This window comes from Stegodyphus dumicola, chromosome X1, assembly GCF_044657685.1.
Source record: "Stegodyphus dumicola isolate Sdum_Otavi_A_Nest chromosome X1, ASM4465768v1".
NCBI classification, from domain to species: Eukaryota; Metazoa; Arthropoda; class Arachnida; order Araneae; family Eresidae; genus Stegodyphus; species Stegodyphus dumicola.
In genome coordinates this window covers 62,038,348-62,057,073 of record NC_140780.1, presented here as the reverse complement: position 1 = coordinate 62,057,073, position 18,726 = coordinate 62,038,348, and the positions used below count along the sequence as shown (strand labels likewise).

Here is an 18,726-nt window from a genome sequence, read left to right as displayed (position 1 = left end):
TTGTGGTTTCTTTCTATTAGTACGACAAGAGTAAGCCCATATAGAGCATGCATAACATAATATTGGACGCAGGATGTATTTGTAAATGAGTAGCTTGTAGTCAATAGATAGCTTGTAGTCAATAGATAGAACGCTGTTCCGAGCAATTAAGGGAAAGTTGTGCTTTATGTGCTCGAAACTACTTATCTGAGGATTACCCCGAGATAAAGGACCTACTTGACCCAGGGAATACATGTACCATAAAATTTTAGATTTTCCTTGAATCGTTTCCTTTTTAGTGACCAGGCCGGAAACATTTTCCTCTGATATACGAATTTACCCTCTGTGTACCTTTCTTTCGCACCTAAACTTGATTTTTCGCTCTGCGGGTAGAAAGCCTTAGTGGTTGCAAAATAATACATCTGTCTACTTTGTCTGTCTTGTCTGTTTAAGCGGTCTTCCAGAGGCTTTCGATCTCGTCGTCGGGTTGGCTGAGGTGGTACTGTTCGTTATGGGGAAATGCGGAAATATCGTGGAGGTAGAGATGTTGGCGCTGTGTGTGTGTCTGTTAATAGCAGGTTTGTCATAATTTTTATTTGACAGGAAATATATATTTTATAGCAATAGTAAATGCGTGAGGAGTAACATAACTTTCATCAAATGATATTTTTTTTGTGTAGACGCGATAAATATATCACCATTTCCTCTTCAAAATGAGATTTTTGATGAAATTAATCACACATTATATTCTTCCGCATTTATAAATGTTTGTATGAAAAATGATAATCTGTCATTTCAGTAAATTTTTACATTCGCTGTATTATATTCATATGCATAAAGAAAGCTTTTATAAATTTCCTTAAGGTGTGGTCATCTCCAGCAGATCACAACCCGCCACGGAGGGGAGGGGGGGCGATCATTGGGACATTTAAACATCTGTCCACCACATTAAAGATAATTCTCTAATTTAGGGGTGAATTTTTTTTTTTTTTTAACTGAAATGCAGTGTTGAGAAAATCTTTTCTTGGGCTGAGGGAGGTTAAGTTATTGATAGATTTATTACATGCATACATATACTAATTAATAGGAATGAATATTGTTGTTATAGTACTTAACTAGATGTGTACTTACAAAGTTGTTGGAATTGAGAATCAAGATTTAAATTTGGTGAAGCCTGATATGATTTGTTGAATGTTTTTACTGCATGCTACTTATAATAAAAACATTCAAGCCATCAGGTTTTATGTTTACTGACACTTGTACAACCACTTATAAAATTTAAAAAAAAAAAAAAAAAAAGTTCTTGTCTGTCAAAAAAGCTGGTTTAAAAATGTTAGGCAAGAATCATATAATGTTAAAATTATTAATTAACATGTTTTTGGGCAGTATTTTATTTTCTCTCTTATTTAAAGATGCCTGTACATGTGTGTAAAATTTTTCTTTTGTCAGTTAAAAGTGCAAGTGGTAATGTATTTTGGCTTGTCCTCGTGGAAGCCTTTTTTGAGATAGAAATATCGGTAGTCATTTGAATCTGCTTTAAGCTCTAGGTGTTTTGATTCAGAAAAAGTTTGGGTGTAGAGGGAGAATTCAAAAGGAAGCAAGATGACTGTTAATACATGCTGTTATTAATTCAGTAATTTTGTAAATGGTTTTGATGACATTTTCGCCTTTAGTTCTTTTCGAAGCATAGTATAGTTTGAAACCAAAGTATTGTGTAAATAGTCTTGTTATATCTGAATTTTAAATTTTGCAAGTCTTCAGTAAACTACTAGATATTTATTTTAAAAAAAGGGGGTGTTGGGAAGAAAATAGAGGAGGTGATAAGGCCAATGAAATGTCAGAAACTTACTTGAACAAAATTTGCTCTGCATCCCTTTCAGAGTAGGCCCCTTCTACTTTTATATATATTGATTCCATCATGTGTAGAAAACCTCCTAGGATTTTTATTGTGGTTTGTGTAGCTTCCTGTGTGATTCAACCTAAATATCTTCTGCTATTATCAGAAAGAATAAGAGTTATGTAAATCAGTGTTCTGAATTGAAGTCTCGGACTTCGTTGGACAAAGTAAAGGGAGTGCGCAATGCAAGTTTGTGCAATTTTGGGATATTTTTTGAGTGAAAATAGGTTAACATGTACATAAGTTAAAAGAGTGCGCAATGCCATTTTTGTGCAATTCGAGGTTTTTTTTAAAGTGAAAATAGGTTGACATGTACATGGATAAAGTCAAAGGAGTGCGCAATGCCATTTTTGTGCAATTTGGGGGGGGGGGTTGAAGTGAAAATAAGTTGATGTGTACATGGATACCGAGTTTGTGCAATTGTTTGTCTTGTTATTTTGGCTTCGCAAGCCAAAAAAATGAGTCAAATAATTGCACAAAATCGGTATCCATGTGCCGCCAAAAATCGTCAAGTTTCGCCAAGGGGTACCCTAAACTATACTTTTACCTTTAATTCTAATGAGTATTCAAAATGTGGTTGATCTAATTCTTTTTTACACAATTTTAATATCACCTTTTTTTTAATATGAAATATGGAAGGGAAAGTAGATGTTAATGCCATTGGAAACAAGCAAAATGCTTATTTGCATGTAAATGTACCTATAAAATTTTGGCAAAATCTGGAAGTTATATTTTAATCTTTTCATAATTTATTCAGGTTCTGCTTTGGCAGAAAATGGAGTTTCTTCCAGAAGAAGTGAACGGCGACGAGCTGATCGAGGACGAAATGATCGGGATCAAGGTATTATTTTTATTCTTGCATCATATTCTGTGTCTGGAAATGATCCATTAATTGAGCTTCCAAAGAGTTTCATTATTTTATAAATGTATTATTTTTAAGTACTGTTGAAAATTAAGTATGTATTAATATGTTAATCTGAAAATATTTTTAGTTATTACTTTGGTCATTAATTTGATAATTTGTGTAATATTATCTAAGATTAATTCTCAATAGAGTGCATGCCAAAGGTTTTGCTTTATAACTTATATTTTTAATATGGTCATTTTATAAATTAAATATTTTATTATTCTGTATAATATAGTACGATGTTTAAGATCTAGAATCGTTGTCACTTCAGAGATTCTGGATTTCGGAAATTTCCAGATTTTATATTGTCAGTTTAAATCTAGTAAGATGATGTAGGTACAGCAACAGTGTAGCTTCTCTTATTGTTGTTCAGACAGAACGCTAACTCCCCCAATAGACTAGTATGGCAAAAGCGAGGCCAACTTATGCTCAAGGCCTGCCAGACTGAATGAAATTCTGGTTCCCATTTTTCGGTGGCTTTCCCAAAATTCATCACTGGGTGACGCTCGCATTCTGCTACACTTTTTCTATACATTCTCTATTTGTAATGTGGCTGGTTATTAACAAAAAGTGTAGGTTAATCTTTGGATTTTGGTAACTTGGCGAAAATTTGACAACCAACCCTGCTACAACAACCTGCTAGTTTTTTTTTTTTGGACGCCATTTAGTTTTCACAAAGTTAAGGCATATTTTTTTTAACATTTTTTTTTCCAACACTCGGCTAGCCGAATTACACTTATGCTAGAACTTTTATGAAACAAAAGTGCTTAATCATGACGAAGGTTAGGTGCGAAATTGGGAGAATGTGCAGAATGGCCCACTGCTTGCTGCGTTTTTAAGAATTCCACATACACGGTATTCATGTACACGTCGACCTATTTTCACTTTAAAAAAATCCCAGAATTGCACAAAAATAGTATTGCGCACACTCTTGACTTTATCAATATACTCTGCTAAAGTCCTAGCTAGTAACCTTTATCGCCTTAACAAAATGTCGCCAAACTACCTGTTACCATATTCCAAAGATTAGTCAAAGTGTATTTTATTAAAACGTGCTACTGTAACTAATAGTAACATAGGATGATATATTGTTGCGTACTAGTTTTCTTCCTTTTAAAAAAATTTTTACGATTGTATTTAAATAATTATTCACAACATATAACTGTTGGATGGATAGCATTTCCATCAGTTTCATGTAATATAGATTTAATACGAATACATAATACAAAATTTCTTAAACAAAAGCCATCATCACATAAAATTTTAAAGCTTTAAAATTCTTTTGGTATGTTTCTTTCGCTCAGCTTTTGTATATAAATAAGCTTCTTAATATGTGTGTTATTCAGCTTCATTTTTTCTTCTTTCTGAAATAAAAGTATCATATTTGTTTTAGGGAATAAGGCTTTATTTTTTAAAATATGCTGTCAATGATATTGAAATACTTAGTATTCAACACTAGTAGTCTCAAAATTTTATATTCCCTCCGTCCCAAACTAGTTGCTAACCTTAGGTCGAAAGTTTTGTCCCAAATTAGGTGCTACATTTCAAGTAGGTGGAGTCGTATAAATAACTTTCAGTGCAGTTTAGTTGATGGAAATCTGTAAAATTATAAGGTGTACTACAAGGAATGTAATGCTGCATACTAGGTTTTCATTCTCGGTTTTTACTTTCCACAAATGTAGCACTTATTTTGGGACTATTTTATCGATGCAAATTTAGAGGGCTTGCACGCTGTTAAGCCACACCCCATTTTGTAAGGACCGTACTGCCCGTATTTCAGAAAGATCGTGTTTATGTGATTAAGGCAAAACCTCGAAGGTTGTCTGCTTAAGATGAGGGATGCCTTCGTGGAAGAATTTCTAAGGCAAACTTGCTCATATAGGCAAGACAGATCATTGAATTTACATTTAATTACCCTGAAGATTTTAAGCAATTACTGATGAAAGAGTCCTTACAAAATGGGGCGTGGCTTAAGGGTGTGCGAAAGCTGGATTTTTAAAACTAATTATGTACTGATTTAAGGAGGGAATGCTTGGTCAGTAAAGTTGTTGTTAATTGATAATATATCGCCCTGAAATTTTTGGAAAATGTGCAAACAAAATCATAAAATCTTCAGTATCAATAATCAGTACTCAAATGTAACAACTAATTTGGGACAGTGGGAGTATATGATTCATTGTGTATCATACATGTTGTTATTATACGCTGTAGGTGATATTGAAATACTTGGTATTCATCAATAACAGGCTTAAAATTTTATATAAGATTCATTGTGATTAATGTCATGTATGTCATTATTATATGCTGACGGTAATATTGAAATACTTGGTATTATTTTGAATATCTGTAATGTTGCGTTTACTCTTCAGAGCTCTAAATATGCATTATTTAAAATTTTATTTTTTTCATATTTTTTAAAGTATTTTATATTAATTAAAAAAGAAAAAATCTTTAGTACCTAAAACCAAATAGCTTTTAGAAATGCTTTTTCTCTTATGTATAAAAAAAATTTTTATAATCATTTATTAATTTTTTAATTACATATTTAATAGTGGCTCCAAATTATTTTGTTGTACAGGACAACTGATATTAATACAATGAAAATTTTGCACTGAAATAGTTTATGTTCTGAAGCTACCTGCTAACTTCGTACTATTTAAATAATTTAAAAGTAAAACATGTGCTCTAAATTACCCTTAAATTAGAATAGGTAAATCTACAATTAAAAATAGCATATATCTAGATGCAGGCAGGAATTAAAATCAGAATCAAGTAGCTGAAAAAGAAATATATGAAAAAAGAAAAATGGGATAATTTGAAATTTCATGCTTTCTTTCTAAAATAAGAATATTTTTATTAAAAAGAAATGTATAATTTCTGACTACTACAGATTAATCGTTTTTAAATTTTGCATATAACAAGACAATTATTTGTCTCGGGTACCATTCTGTTCATTGTTAACGTCGCAAAGCATAGTGGAATAGTAGCGCCATTTTGCGGTCAGTAGAAATTTCACGGAGGCCACCGAAAACACAAAAGAATATTTTTACACTGGCGGGCCTTGAGTATAAGTTGTCCTTGGGCAAAAGTCGATGGTTGATGCGAAAACTTCAGCATTTTGAGGAGCACCAGGCATTAAAAATTAGGGATGGTAAAATTTTTAGGATGTAGGAGAGGCAGTGGGCAGCAGAATTATAAGGGAGCAAAATTTTTAGAATTTAGCGAGGTAATGGGTAACAGAATTTAGGACTTGCAGAGATTCCATTGAATGGCAGATACACAATGCTGAACCTACCTGCCCACAAACACTTAAGGGGTGAAAGTGTGACCCTGGCTATTATCTAGACATTGGCAAATCAGTGTATTATTATTGGCTATAGTGAGATTTCCTAGCCAGCAGTTTGAAAGTGACATGTAGAATCTCACTTGGGAGAAAAATCGTTTATTATATACCTGCCCTTTTTTCATTTGAGTAATCTTCATTTCTTGATTTTCTAAGGAAAGAGAAATTCTTTGTTTAGTATTATATTTATTTATTTATTTGCTGCTGGGTCAGAGGACCGGATATTAGATTGTTTTGGATACTGAACTTTCAGATTTCGTGCCATATAGGAACTGACTGCTAGCCAAATTGCGAACCTTTCATGTGTACTTACTCAAGAGCCCTCTCCCATCAAGAAGACTATGTTAATTTCATTCAAAAGTGTAAATGGAGTTTGAAAAATTATTCATTGTATGGTTTATAACCTATTTTTATGCTATCACTTTATAACTGATGATTCTTTTCTGTAAGAAGTATCCAAATTCTTTTTAGATTTTAGTGCATGATTTGCAATTGTGGCTATTATTTTTTATCATTGATATATAGGGAAATATACTTCCATTTGCTCTAAATTCCGTAATAAAAATAAGCCAATATTTAGAATCTCGAACAAAATGAATATCACCTTAAAAGTACATAAAGCAGATTTTGGTGAATATGGCATGTAAGATACAAGCATGCTTGTATTCTTATATACCCTGGGTGTCTAAACTTAGCCATGTTGCAAAGGAAAAAAAAATTGCGAGGCCACACATGCAATATTTTTTAACAAATTAAAATAAATTAACTCTGTGTTGTTTTATTAAAATAACTTCTTATTTTTTTAAAATTTGGATTAGATATGTATAGGTACATATTTATTATTAATTTGTAAAAGTTTCGTTTCATTTAGTCTGGATTTCATAAAGATGGAAAAAATTCAAATTAATGAGATGGAAAAATTTGCTTTTGTTGAACAAGCAAATCGATATTGGGTTCAATAGATGAGGTTGCAATTCTTAATGCATTTTCAAGATGTTTGTCAGTGATCTTTGTCCTATTTGTGTTTTTTGTATGCTTCATTTTTGAAAATAATTGTTCACAAATATAGGTACTGCCAAAAAGCTGAAGACATTAATAAAGCATGATTATGAAAATTAGGATATTTATCGCGGGATAGGTAATCTTTATGGAACTCCAGTAAAGTAACATTTTCAAATTTTTCTTTCAGTTGAATATCACTTTGCAGTTAATACATCAGGACATACTAAGATTTTTTTTAAAAATTTTTATTTTAAAATAAATGCCAATGAATCGATTATATATGAATTAAATTCAAACATTTATTTTTTAATAAAAATGTGTAAATTTAAATACTTTTATAATTTACGTTTGGGCCGCACTAGGCAAATCAACAACCTTGTATTCGGCATAGATTTTGAAGTTCCCAATCGATTTCAAGGGTAAAACGGGTCCCCCTTCATCAGGAGCAAAAAATTTTTCAATAGCGAAAAAGTGAATGTCGATCATATTTATGCTGTACAGGTGACCAGTGGTAAAGCTGATAGTGCCATCTGTCAGCAGAAATATTAATGAAAAGTGAAGGGTTAAATTGGTAGAATTTTAAAGGCATTAGGCAAGACTGGATTGGAATTAAAGTCATTGACTAAACTGGATAAATTTTTGTGAATGTGAAAAGCTTCAAGAAAATCCGATTCCCTAATGAAACCAACTTTCTGGGTAATTTTAGCAGAACCCATGTTATATACCATATTTATGTCTGTTTTAATAATATTAGATCTTAATGTTAAATTATGTGAATTGTCATGTTTCTAAAGAGAAAGAAAAGAATGTAGATAAAAATATTTGTCAGTTTTTTTATGGAATCACTTAAAAAAAAAATTCTGTGCCACAACAGCCCTAGTGATCCAAGGCCCTCAGTGGCCCAAAATCTGCTTTCTTGACTGTGAGCCCCGGGATGTGTGAACATGCGCCCTTTGAACAAGTGGTCAGCTTGTCACAGGAGCCCAGGTGTTTAGTACCCAAGCGAACTTGGTACTCATTTTATCAACCCCCTCAAGGGATGAAAAGCTGAGTCGACCTTGTCCTGCCCGGGGGCTAAACCCCGGACCTGTATTGCTGCTGTGCGATGCGCTAGCCACTATGCCACCTTTCCTATGGAATCACTAATTTGATTAAATGTATGTGTGTGAGAAATTCTATAAGTAGATTAGGTCATTTCATCTACAACCTAATGGATTTAAACAAAACATATGCTGTGCTATTTTAGTCAGAATTAATTGCTAAAGTGTGAAACAAATGAAAAAAAAACCTTCATATTTTCATGAGTATGTCTGACCAAAGAGCGTCTATGTAAAGAAGGAAAGGCTCCATAGACGTAATGTAAACCAGTTTGTCTTCTACGCTGCTAGAAAGAAGAGGGAAAATTCACCAAGGGATTTGGCGATGTAACCTGTTGGGGAGAATTTTCCCCTCTGTGATGTACCGGACCTGACTGAGGTTTACCTCCTCCACCACGTGTACAGGAGGTTGAGGAACAGGGGTTAAGATGAATAAGAAAATTAGGTGAAGTTTCACTTTGACTGGCCATTGAACTTGCATTATCCATATTGCAGTTTGATGTCTGATTTTATATCCTTCAATATGGAGGGAAAAAAACTGGAATCACACAGCTTTAAACTCTTGATAAACGTGACCGTTGAACCTGCTCGAACTTCTACATCAGCTTCGAGCTTTGGCACTTTTTGGTGACAAATATTTCATGCATGTGCAGCTGTTTCCCTTTTCGTTCGAAAGGAGCCACTCCTGCTGCTGCAAAGTTTTCCTTCTTAACAGTACATATTCTTTGGTCTGACTGCTGTCTGAGTCACTGGGATCTGTTTCTGGTTGTAAAATGGGTTGGTTACATGAGGTCCCTTTTTTTCTTTTTTTTCCCCCATGTGTAACATTAATATTCCATTAGAATCCATTAGAAAAATCATCATGGAGACCGATTGTTTGCTTTGTTATAATTAAACTTTAAATAATCCATTAAAAATATCTCCCCTATATAGGTCAAAAATATTTTTGATTGTGACCTTCTGTAGCTATAGTTTTGTTTTGCTAGGAGTATTTGCATTGTGGGAAGGAAACTGCACATTTTAGTACTGAATTTATTCTCTTGTCAGAAGTTTCAAAGAAGCAGCACAACGAAAGGGATTTCCATTTGTTTTATGATGGATAACACAAAAGTGTGGATTTCAGTAAGAACAACTTGGATTTTCAGTAAAAGCAAGAGCAAACTATCGTGTAAAATCAAGATCTAAGTTCTGTTTTCAAAAAATTAGTTTTTGTGAGTTGTCAAGGAATTTAAAGGTCACTTCCAAGATGTCTAGTTGTTGCATGTTTATTATGATGATTGACTTCTAATGTTTGCAAAACATATATTCAAACTAAAAATTTTTATTTTTCTGTGTCACCTTCCTAAAATCAGATATGTTATTAATTTGGAAACTTATATGATATCTGAAAATGGTAAAAATATATTTACGGATGCCCCTTGGCAATAATTGGCGGTACATGGACACCGAGTTTATGCATGCGCCAAAAATCATCCTGGAGACCGATTGTTTGCTTTGCTATAATTAAATAATCCAAAATAATAAGTCAAAGAATTGCACAAACTCTGTATCCAAATGCACAACGACTTTTTCACTTAAAAAAAAAAAAAAAAAAAAAAAAAAAAAAATTCTGAGAATTGCTCAAACTAGGCATTGCACACTCCCTTGACTTTGTCTATGTACACATTGATCTATATTCACTTAAAATGTCAAAGTAGCAGCGAACAAAAAATATGTAATCTCAATAAACTACATTTTAAATTAATCAATAAAATAACATAAAGGAAATTCATCTTAGCAACTACACAAAGCAAATATCCACTTATCTTATTTACAAATTTACGTGTCTTCAGGCAAATAAAATTCCTAAACAGCATCCAAAACTTCCTAAAATTAGAACTAGAATCTGTATACTTGTGTCGCCACATAAATTCACAAAAATATCTTCTGTAGTATCAGTATTGTCCGACGTTTAACCATACACATTTCCTTCTTAGAATTTTAATTATTTTTGCCAAAAACATTTTAATTGTTCAGAACTGGACTTAGGAAATTTAATTGGAAAAACACATCATCGTAATTTGTTTCTGTTTTTAAAAGATATTGGCTTTTATTATAGACTTAACCTGTTTTTTAAAAGATATCAGCTTTTATCATAGATTGTAATCTGTCTCTTTTTACCTAAGCTGGAAGTTTTTACAAATGACTAATTGCATTGTTACCATTTGTCTGGCGCAGATAACCTTGACAGGTTTTGTGCCAAATTACAATAATCCAATCCAATCCAATTCATTTCCTTCCTACAAACAGGACACTTAATAATGGCTACTAAGTAAACCCTCATTTGCACACCAGTCAATTCATGCTTTTTTTCCTTTCGTTCCAAATTGTACAGAAACTTCAAATTAATCTTACTGCATTCAGCCATTTTACCTTGATACCACAAAATAACAATGTGCTTCTTATCCAAAATCCGACACACACACTTTCCAAATCTTTTCCCATCATTCAAATTGACCGCAATCACACAACCAATTACATCATAATAGTGTTTCCATACCGTTTAACAACTCAGGTTACCATAACAACTTGGCTATAAATGAAACAACAAAACAACAACTTAGATATAATCCAAGGGGCATCCTTAAATCTACGTTAATTCTAAAAACTTATTATATGTATCGTATGAATTTATGGAAATTACTCTTATGTTTTGAAAGACCTAAACAGACAGTTTTGCTCTCTGAGTAAGAATGTTACCAATGAAGACTAATAAATTGTACATGTATTTGTGTGTGCTTGCCTAGTACAAAGTCTAAAATTCAGAGATTCTGGATGTTAGGTCCTCATTTTAAATCTAATAAGATGACTTGTAGAGATTACAAAATAAAAAAATATGAAATAGCTGTTTATGAAATAATGAATCGTTTATGACCTTAACGAAATTGAAATTTTTTACAAGAAAAGTTCAATAATAGTTTGTTTTATTAAACATTTCTTTCAGGATAAATTTAAGCTCTTTCATAGACAAACTTTATTTCTTGTTCAGTCATGTAGTTACCGTGTTGAGAATTCCTATTAAAATTTCAATCAAAATCGTTTAATTCTGAACCCTTTTATCACTTTCTTCCCTATCAGTATTGATTTTTTTTTTTTTTTTGGATTTAAAACCATACTACAGATTTTGCCATCCATTAGTTGATTGATGATTGGAGCACTGGATTGATGATAGTCATTGCACTAAAAACTTCTGTTATATAATCCTCATTTATTATCATTTCTCCACATTTTTTTTATGAATTACATTAATTGGGAAATTTTGTCATTTGTTTATGGTAACTGAAAACTGTCAAATTCATGGCTTTTATCATCATTTCCAGAAAATATGGTAGCTAGCTTTAAATTATGCAAAACATTTTTTTAAAAATATCTGTTCATACCTTGCAATTGCTCTACACGAGGGTTTCTTAAACTGTGGATACAGGGCTCATAAAAAGTTTTGGCAGTTTTGATATTTCTTTAACTTATAATGATAATTTTACAATTACCAAATATTTTTACACAATGTATCTGAAAATAGATAAAGATAAGACAATACAGACAAAGAAAAAAATTAAAACTTTTCGATGCAATCTTTTTATAATATAAACATTTATTTTACTTGCTTTGCACGTGGTGCTGTCATTTAGACTGTTACTTATTTAAAATTTTCACGTTGTTCTATGTTTCAAAATTAAAAATTAAAGTTAATGACCTAAAACTGCAATAGTATATTACAGTACAAGTGAAAAAATTGAGAGTTTCACTCACCCGTGTGTCGGGTTTGTGCAATATTTATGGGGTCGCGAAAAAATCTCAGTGATAAAAAGGTGTCGTGACTGAAAAAAGTTTAAGAAACTTTGCTCTATGCAGCAGATGTTTTTGAAATATTTCAAATATTCTTGAATGGTCAGAAAATATTGCGTAGATTTTAAAGTGGCTGCATTTCACTGTGTGCAGCATTCCAATATCCATTAATTGAATGATTGATGTACAGTTTAGGGGAAAGAATCAGATAAAGATGTTATTTTTTTCTAAAATGTACTGAAGTATGAGCCAAACAGTTGTCTATGATTAGGACAGATTTTGCATTATTTGGGATGAATCGACTGATTTCTAGTGTTCCCATGTCAGAGGTAGAAAATGATTTTCAAACCAAACCATTCATTAATGTTTGTATGATACATGCCATTTCATTTGAATGATGGATGACAGGGAAAATCTTTATTTTTTTAAATGCCTGAGGTCGTGTACTTTTTCCAAATACGAAAAGTTTACATTTCTGCCTTCCTGAAGCATTTGTGCTTGTTAAAATTGTTATTCTTACTTTGGAATCTTTGATACCAGTTGGGGCTTTTTTTCACACTTGCCAAAATACTTTCAAGGCACACATTATCAGAAAAGGTCAGTATTATTAGCATTATAAGTAACTTTTAGCTGTTAATGAATTCAATAGATTCATCTGAAAATTGTTCATTTGCTGTATTATCAGCTGAAGCTTTTCACCTGAAATTTTTAACTGCCTCATAGAGTATGGATTTTTAACTTGGTTAACCAACTTGTTTGAATATATTCACCTACTTTTGAAGTCTCATTTTTTTTCACAAAATATTTTGACTTGAACCATTAGCATTGATCTTTGCTGCAATGCTGTCTTATCCATTCTATCATCACTTTGTCATGATCTTCACTTTTAGCATAACAAATGGTTTTCTTTTATTAATTGCAAATCAAGTGTCAGAATACACAGAATTTATTATTATTATTTATTTTTTAAATGTACGTTGTATACAGTTGATGATTCCAGTCATGTTGCATCAGAATGTAGCCTTCGCATCTGGAACAGCTACAAGAATGATTTGCTTTCGTGAAGTTGCTTTTTTGTGCAGCTGGGCTTTTTGGCATTCACTGCATGCTCTATTCTTCATGAAATTTTTTTATCATTATTAATACAGACTGTGGTCATGTCATTAATGTTTACTGGTAAATAATGCTCAAAGAGACCTCTGCCACATGACCTTTTGTTCAAAATTGTGCAGAAACTGAACCAGATATGTAATGCCTTGCTGGACAGATGGAGTTCATTTTTTGCTTCATGGAGGCATTAACATCTACAACTGTTTTGCATCTAAGCAGCACCTTGTTACTGTAAGTGCACACATAAACTACTTCATTCCCCAAAGGGACAGCATGGCATGATTTCATGGATTTAGGATCCCGTTTTTTTCAAACATAACACCCAGTTAAATGGTTGGACTACTTGCAAAACAAATGCAAAGCTTTAAGGTTTTTATATGACCATGTGATGTCAACTTAACACCCAGTTAAATGGTTGGACTACTTGCAAAACAAATGCAAAGCTTTAAGGTTTTTATATGAGCATGTGATGTCAACTTTTTAAGAAAGAGATGCATTGTCCACAGCCTTGGTTCTCGATCACATAAGTTGGGAAATCTTAAACTTTAACAATTTTTTTTTTCAAAACACTTAGAATAGAAACAGGGCTGATGTCAAAGCCGGTACAACTGGTACAGCCACACTAGGTGCAAATAAGCTTTAAAGCATTGGTGCCTTAATTCGATGAAATCATGATTAAAAATTATTTTATAAAATTGAATTAATATTATTACTGGAAATCAACAAAACAAATTGCTTTGACTGCTGACTTTAAAACACTTTAAAACTGAAAACGTACTGCTGGAGAGGTTTGGTGGAAGTGCATGGCAGTGTTGGCATGAAGCTCAGAATCAATCCTTTGCCCTTCATGTACTCTTTCGTTTTGCAAATAATTTCATTACTGAGGTCGTTTTCCTTTGTTTTCACATTCCCCTGCATCCAAAACTTTTATTCTGATGATTTGTCTACAGCTTCTCTTCATGTATGCCAGTGAACGGACCTTTTTCTTGACAATCTTAGTGAGGTAACCTGCTTGGTTTTTCTGTGCTACTTAGTTTAGCATGTACCATAAATTTTCCTAACAATTAGATGTATATAAGTTTACAATGCTGCATATATAACTAATAAGTTTGTGAATTATGATTCCATGTAACAGTTTTTACTGTGTATTTGATTCTTTTCACGGAACACTTGAAGTGGCTTCGAGGAGCACCAGTGATCTGCGAACTATGGATTGAGAGATAAAGGTCTTAGTAGCATTTATAGACCTTTAGTTCTCAATAGTTAGATGGAGCACCTAGTCATATTGCACATCTGATGAGTGTGTTCCTGTTTCAGACCTTCAGAAATGACTGTATCATTAGTAGGCACTGTTAGCTTCCATGCTTTGTTGGTCTCCAAAGTTTACTCTATCATTTTCCTGTTTGCAAAGAACTGAAATATCTGATTTGTCAGGAGATGTCATCTCTACATCCAAATATAATGAATGCATTCTGTTATTGCTGGCTTTGTTACCTGCCTACAGTGGGTTATACTCTATAGCAAAAGTCACGTCAAACACTTGCTGGTGTTATAATCATTTTAAAGCTGTCTTTATTGTTCTTTGTCTAGCCATTGCATTTTTTTATGTTAGCATCACCTATAGTTTTTAAAAAAAATTCCTCACCAAAAACCCCTTCACAGGCATCCATGCTTATCTCATGTACCACTCTTAAATTTAATCATTTTTTTCTTTTTTTGTGATTTTTGCTGATAAACATAAGTTTTTATAAACTTTCCATTCTGTAGAAAAACATTATTCTATTTATTCTCTAACTTTGAAACATTTCCTCCCTCCCCCCAAAAATAAACAGTATGTTCCTGAGGAATGGGAATAGAGATTGTCCTTAAAATGGCTTGAAACTGTAAGAATGGCATTAAATAATGGTAAGTTTTTACATTGTACAGTATGTTAGATTTGGCAGCTGTAAATGTTTGGACTATCTACAGATTTATGCCAGGTTAATATATTTGAAGGAAAAAATTGCATTAAATAGCAAAAAAATTATTTAACTAATGAAAATAGGATGTGTCAAAATTAAATATCAGTATCATTCTGAGAAAATATCCTGAGACCCACAAACTGAAATTGAATTTTGTGCGAGGAAATAGTATGTGAGAAATGCACCAAAATATCGTCTGTTAGTTACTGCATAAATTACATATAAGGAGATGTATGTTACTATTTACATTTTTAAAATTAACTCTGTAAAATTAAATATTGTCGTGTATTTGATTTTGTTTTGTAAAATTTCAATGTAATTTTATCCTTCATATTAAACATAATCATTTAAAAATTTTTCCTATGATGTATATGATATTTTTATTAATACACATAATTAGATTAACATGAAGAAAAAGTATTCTAGAAATTATGACTATAATTCGAAATTAGGGGTTTAAAAAAGTGACCTGTGTTTTGAGCAAAACTTTAAATAATATTCTGTTTCTTAAATGTATGCATACCAATAGTTTCACTTTAAAGCATATGAGTCCAGTATAATTTTCCTAATGCAAATGTAATTTGAGTAAATCTTTTAAAAGGTTATCTTATGTTGTATCATGCAAGTGTTAACAAGTCTTACTTATAAGTGATATAAAGCATTTTCTCTTATACTTAAAGGCCTTATTAGTAGTACAATGAATTCGTTTGAAATTTTCTACTTTATAAATTTTAATGCTTATTGTTTATAAGAACATTAGTTAGTTTTATGTCAGTCATTATAATTGTGATAATTAGTATTTCTTGTTAGATTTTTGATTAGTACAATCAATACTTGTTATAACGACTGCTCATTGTAGTGAGCGATCTTTTACAAAGTCCTCAGTTGATGACAGTATATTAAATTTACTATTATTCTAGGTACTACTTCATGTAACATCTTTTTTACTTTAGGATATGACTTGTTATTATATTGAGTGTCAGTATATATATATATATTTGTAATTATGCTGCATTTCTCAAATATTTTCTGCATTTTGCTTAATCATATTTGGTATTTGTTATCATTTTGTACTAAAATACTAACAGAAAAATGTATATAACATAATCTAATCTTGATTAATAAAGTAAAATATTTAGTCAAAATTTGAATATTTGAGTTGCCATCTTTCGTTACTAATTTTATATGTCTAATATGTAAAAATGTTGTGATATATAAAAATTATGCACCGTTGTCTAAAGTTATATGTTGATAAATATTTTAATTTGTTGTTACACTTGTAAGATCTATTGATATGCATTATACTTGAGATGTTTTGTTTTTAGTTATTTGAATATTTATCTTCTATTATTATGAAAACTTACTTTTAGGTTAAAAATCTGTGTTTGATGAAATCAAATTGCTTCATCTTATGTTGAACAGTGTCGTTTAAGGAATAGTACTATTTTACAAAATGGCACGTGCTATTAAGGAAGCTTCTGTGCGTATGTGCATGTATGTAATCTAACCAGGTGTAAATTCAAAGATAATTTAACTTTTAGATAGCAATTTAATTTGTATTTTCCATGTAATATTTTGGCAGTTTATGTCATCAAAACAAGTTACATTTGAGCATATTCTATAACTTAAGGCCTACAGTTCTAGGAAAATTACATTTACATAGGAAAGTTTAGTGGTTTATATACGAAAATAAACGGTATTAGCATTTAGTATGTAACGAGCACCAATTTCATATGAACTTGTGAAATCCACACCAAATGAAAAGCTTTTATGTGTTCTGATACTAGGTGAATTCAAATCTGTAATAACAAAAATCATATGATTTATAACAAAAGTCAATTTATAGCAAAAGTCGTGTGACCTTTTTGCTATAAATCTCCAAAACTTCATAGATTTAAGGGATGCATGCTAACAAGGGTTTCTGTGAGGGTCAGCATATTCTCTTACATAAAATCTTTTATACTAGAGTCAGGGAAAAACTCATGTAAAGAGATGTGTCATATCAACTTCTTCAGCCATTATTGGATAAATTAAGTTTTCTGTACACTTTCTGGTTACGATTATTAAACGCAGTGTTTCATTATGATTGTAATTTTGCCAAATATATGCTCAATATATCGTGACTTCCTCCCTCCCAGGACTTTCGTTAGTTACCCGGTATTTTTATTTTGTCATCTTCGTAATCGGTCCATTTCTCAGTAGCAGTATGTGTAAGATTTAATCTTTTTACTGCCATAACCGCAATGTAATCAAAGTCCAGACCAGTGAATCCATCTTTAAAGGAACTACTGGATGTGATGAATGAAATTTTAGGTTCTATTGAATTTCTTGTAGGCATAAGATTTTGGTGACATTTCAAGTGAATATCTAACTATATGAAAATCAAATGAAACAAAATTTGATGTGTTTGATTGAAAATATGTATATGATTTTATAATTTTTTAGGATTTCTATTAGGATTAATCGAAAAATTTTTAGCACATTAAATCAGCCCTGTTTGTTTGTTCTGTTAGGGTAATAAATATTTTTGTTATACTGGTTCTTTCATTGTTGCCTCCATCTTTCTTTGTTCTCCAAATAAAGTTCACGTAAAGACAGAGCAACTTATAATTCTTGGAAGAACATCATAGTTGAAAGCAAGCAGAATTATCTTGACATTTGATCAGATAGATAGGTGATTTAAATGATCTTCATTTCCAACTTTTCCACGTGGATAAAACTTTATTTTTATCTCTCTTCAGTTTATATTGTTGCAAATTTATTGCATCAAAAATTCATCCATGTGGCAAACTATAACGTGTTCCCCATTAAACATAAACATTAGAACAAAATGGATGTATTCAAACTGGTATCTGCCAGGGATATAACTTTTCCAAATCTGAAGCTCATATCATATGGAGAAATTAAGACTATACTTCCTGCCTGTGATATCAATATGTGAGAAAAGAAGCTGACAAAGGTAAATTATAAGGGTGTTCCATAAACATGATTGAACTGGTTCATCATTCTGAGAACACCACTGTTTTTGTGTACTTGCATAAATTTGTAAAAACAGAGGCTGAATTTACCAAGTGATTCCAAGAGCCTGCCTTATTGTGTTAAAGTGGTTCACTGGATTGATTGAAGCAGCAAACTAACATTTCTTTTATAAAAAAATTAGCGGAGGAACAATGTTTGAATAACTGATGTTGAAATTGTGCTTTAATAACTGATGCTGGAATTGGAAAATTGTTTTTAGGATGATATCTCTCATCATTGCAGTGAAAGATATTTTCAATACCAATGAAACTGGGCTGTTTTATGAGACATTAAATTTTAAATCAGTTGTTAAAATTTAAAGGTAAAATGTGTGCTGACAAAAACTCTCTAGGCATGAGAATTAAAGTTCTTGCATGTGGAAGCAGGAATGGAACATCAGTAGGCATTAAATCAGATAAAAATTGTCATACAGAAAGTAAAGTGTTCTACTCAGGTTTCATTGATTTTAATTAGCAATTTTTTTAAAAAAATCATCATTGATTAAAGAGATATTCTCTTATTTTCCCAAGTGATGGAAATGTGTTAAAATCAAATCTTAAGATAATCTGTGGTGATTTAAAAAAAAT

General features: G+C 31.7%; 1 protein-coding gene across 5 annotated transcripts in view; it reads left to right on the top strand.

Moving 5' to 3' along the window:
- Window positions 1-411: 411 nt before the first annotated feature.
- LanB1 (laminin subunit beta-1) overlaps window positions 412-18,726 on the top strand; it is a 157,635-nt gene continuing 139,320 nt past the window's right edge. For 4 of the 5 annotated variants that reach the window (XM_035368911.2, XM_085807483.1, XM_085807482.1 and 1 more), the window contains exons 1-2: window positions 412-557; window positions 2,634-2,717. In XM_035368911.2, the coding sequence (XP_035224802.1) occupies window positions 491-557; window positions 2,634-2,717 (151 nt within the window). In that variant the 5' untranslated portion in view covers window positions 412-490. The remainder of the gene's footprint in view (window positions 558-2,633; window positions 2,718-18,726) is intronic. The other variant, XM_085807484.1, reaches the window with a different exon arrangement.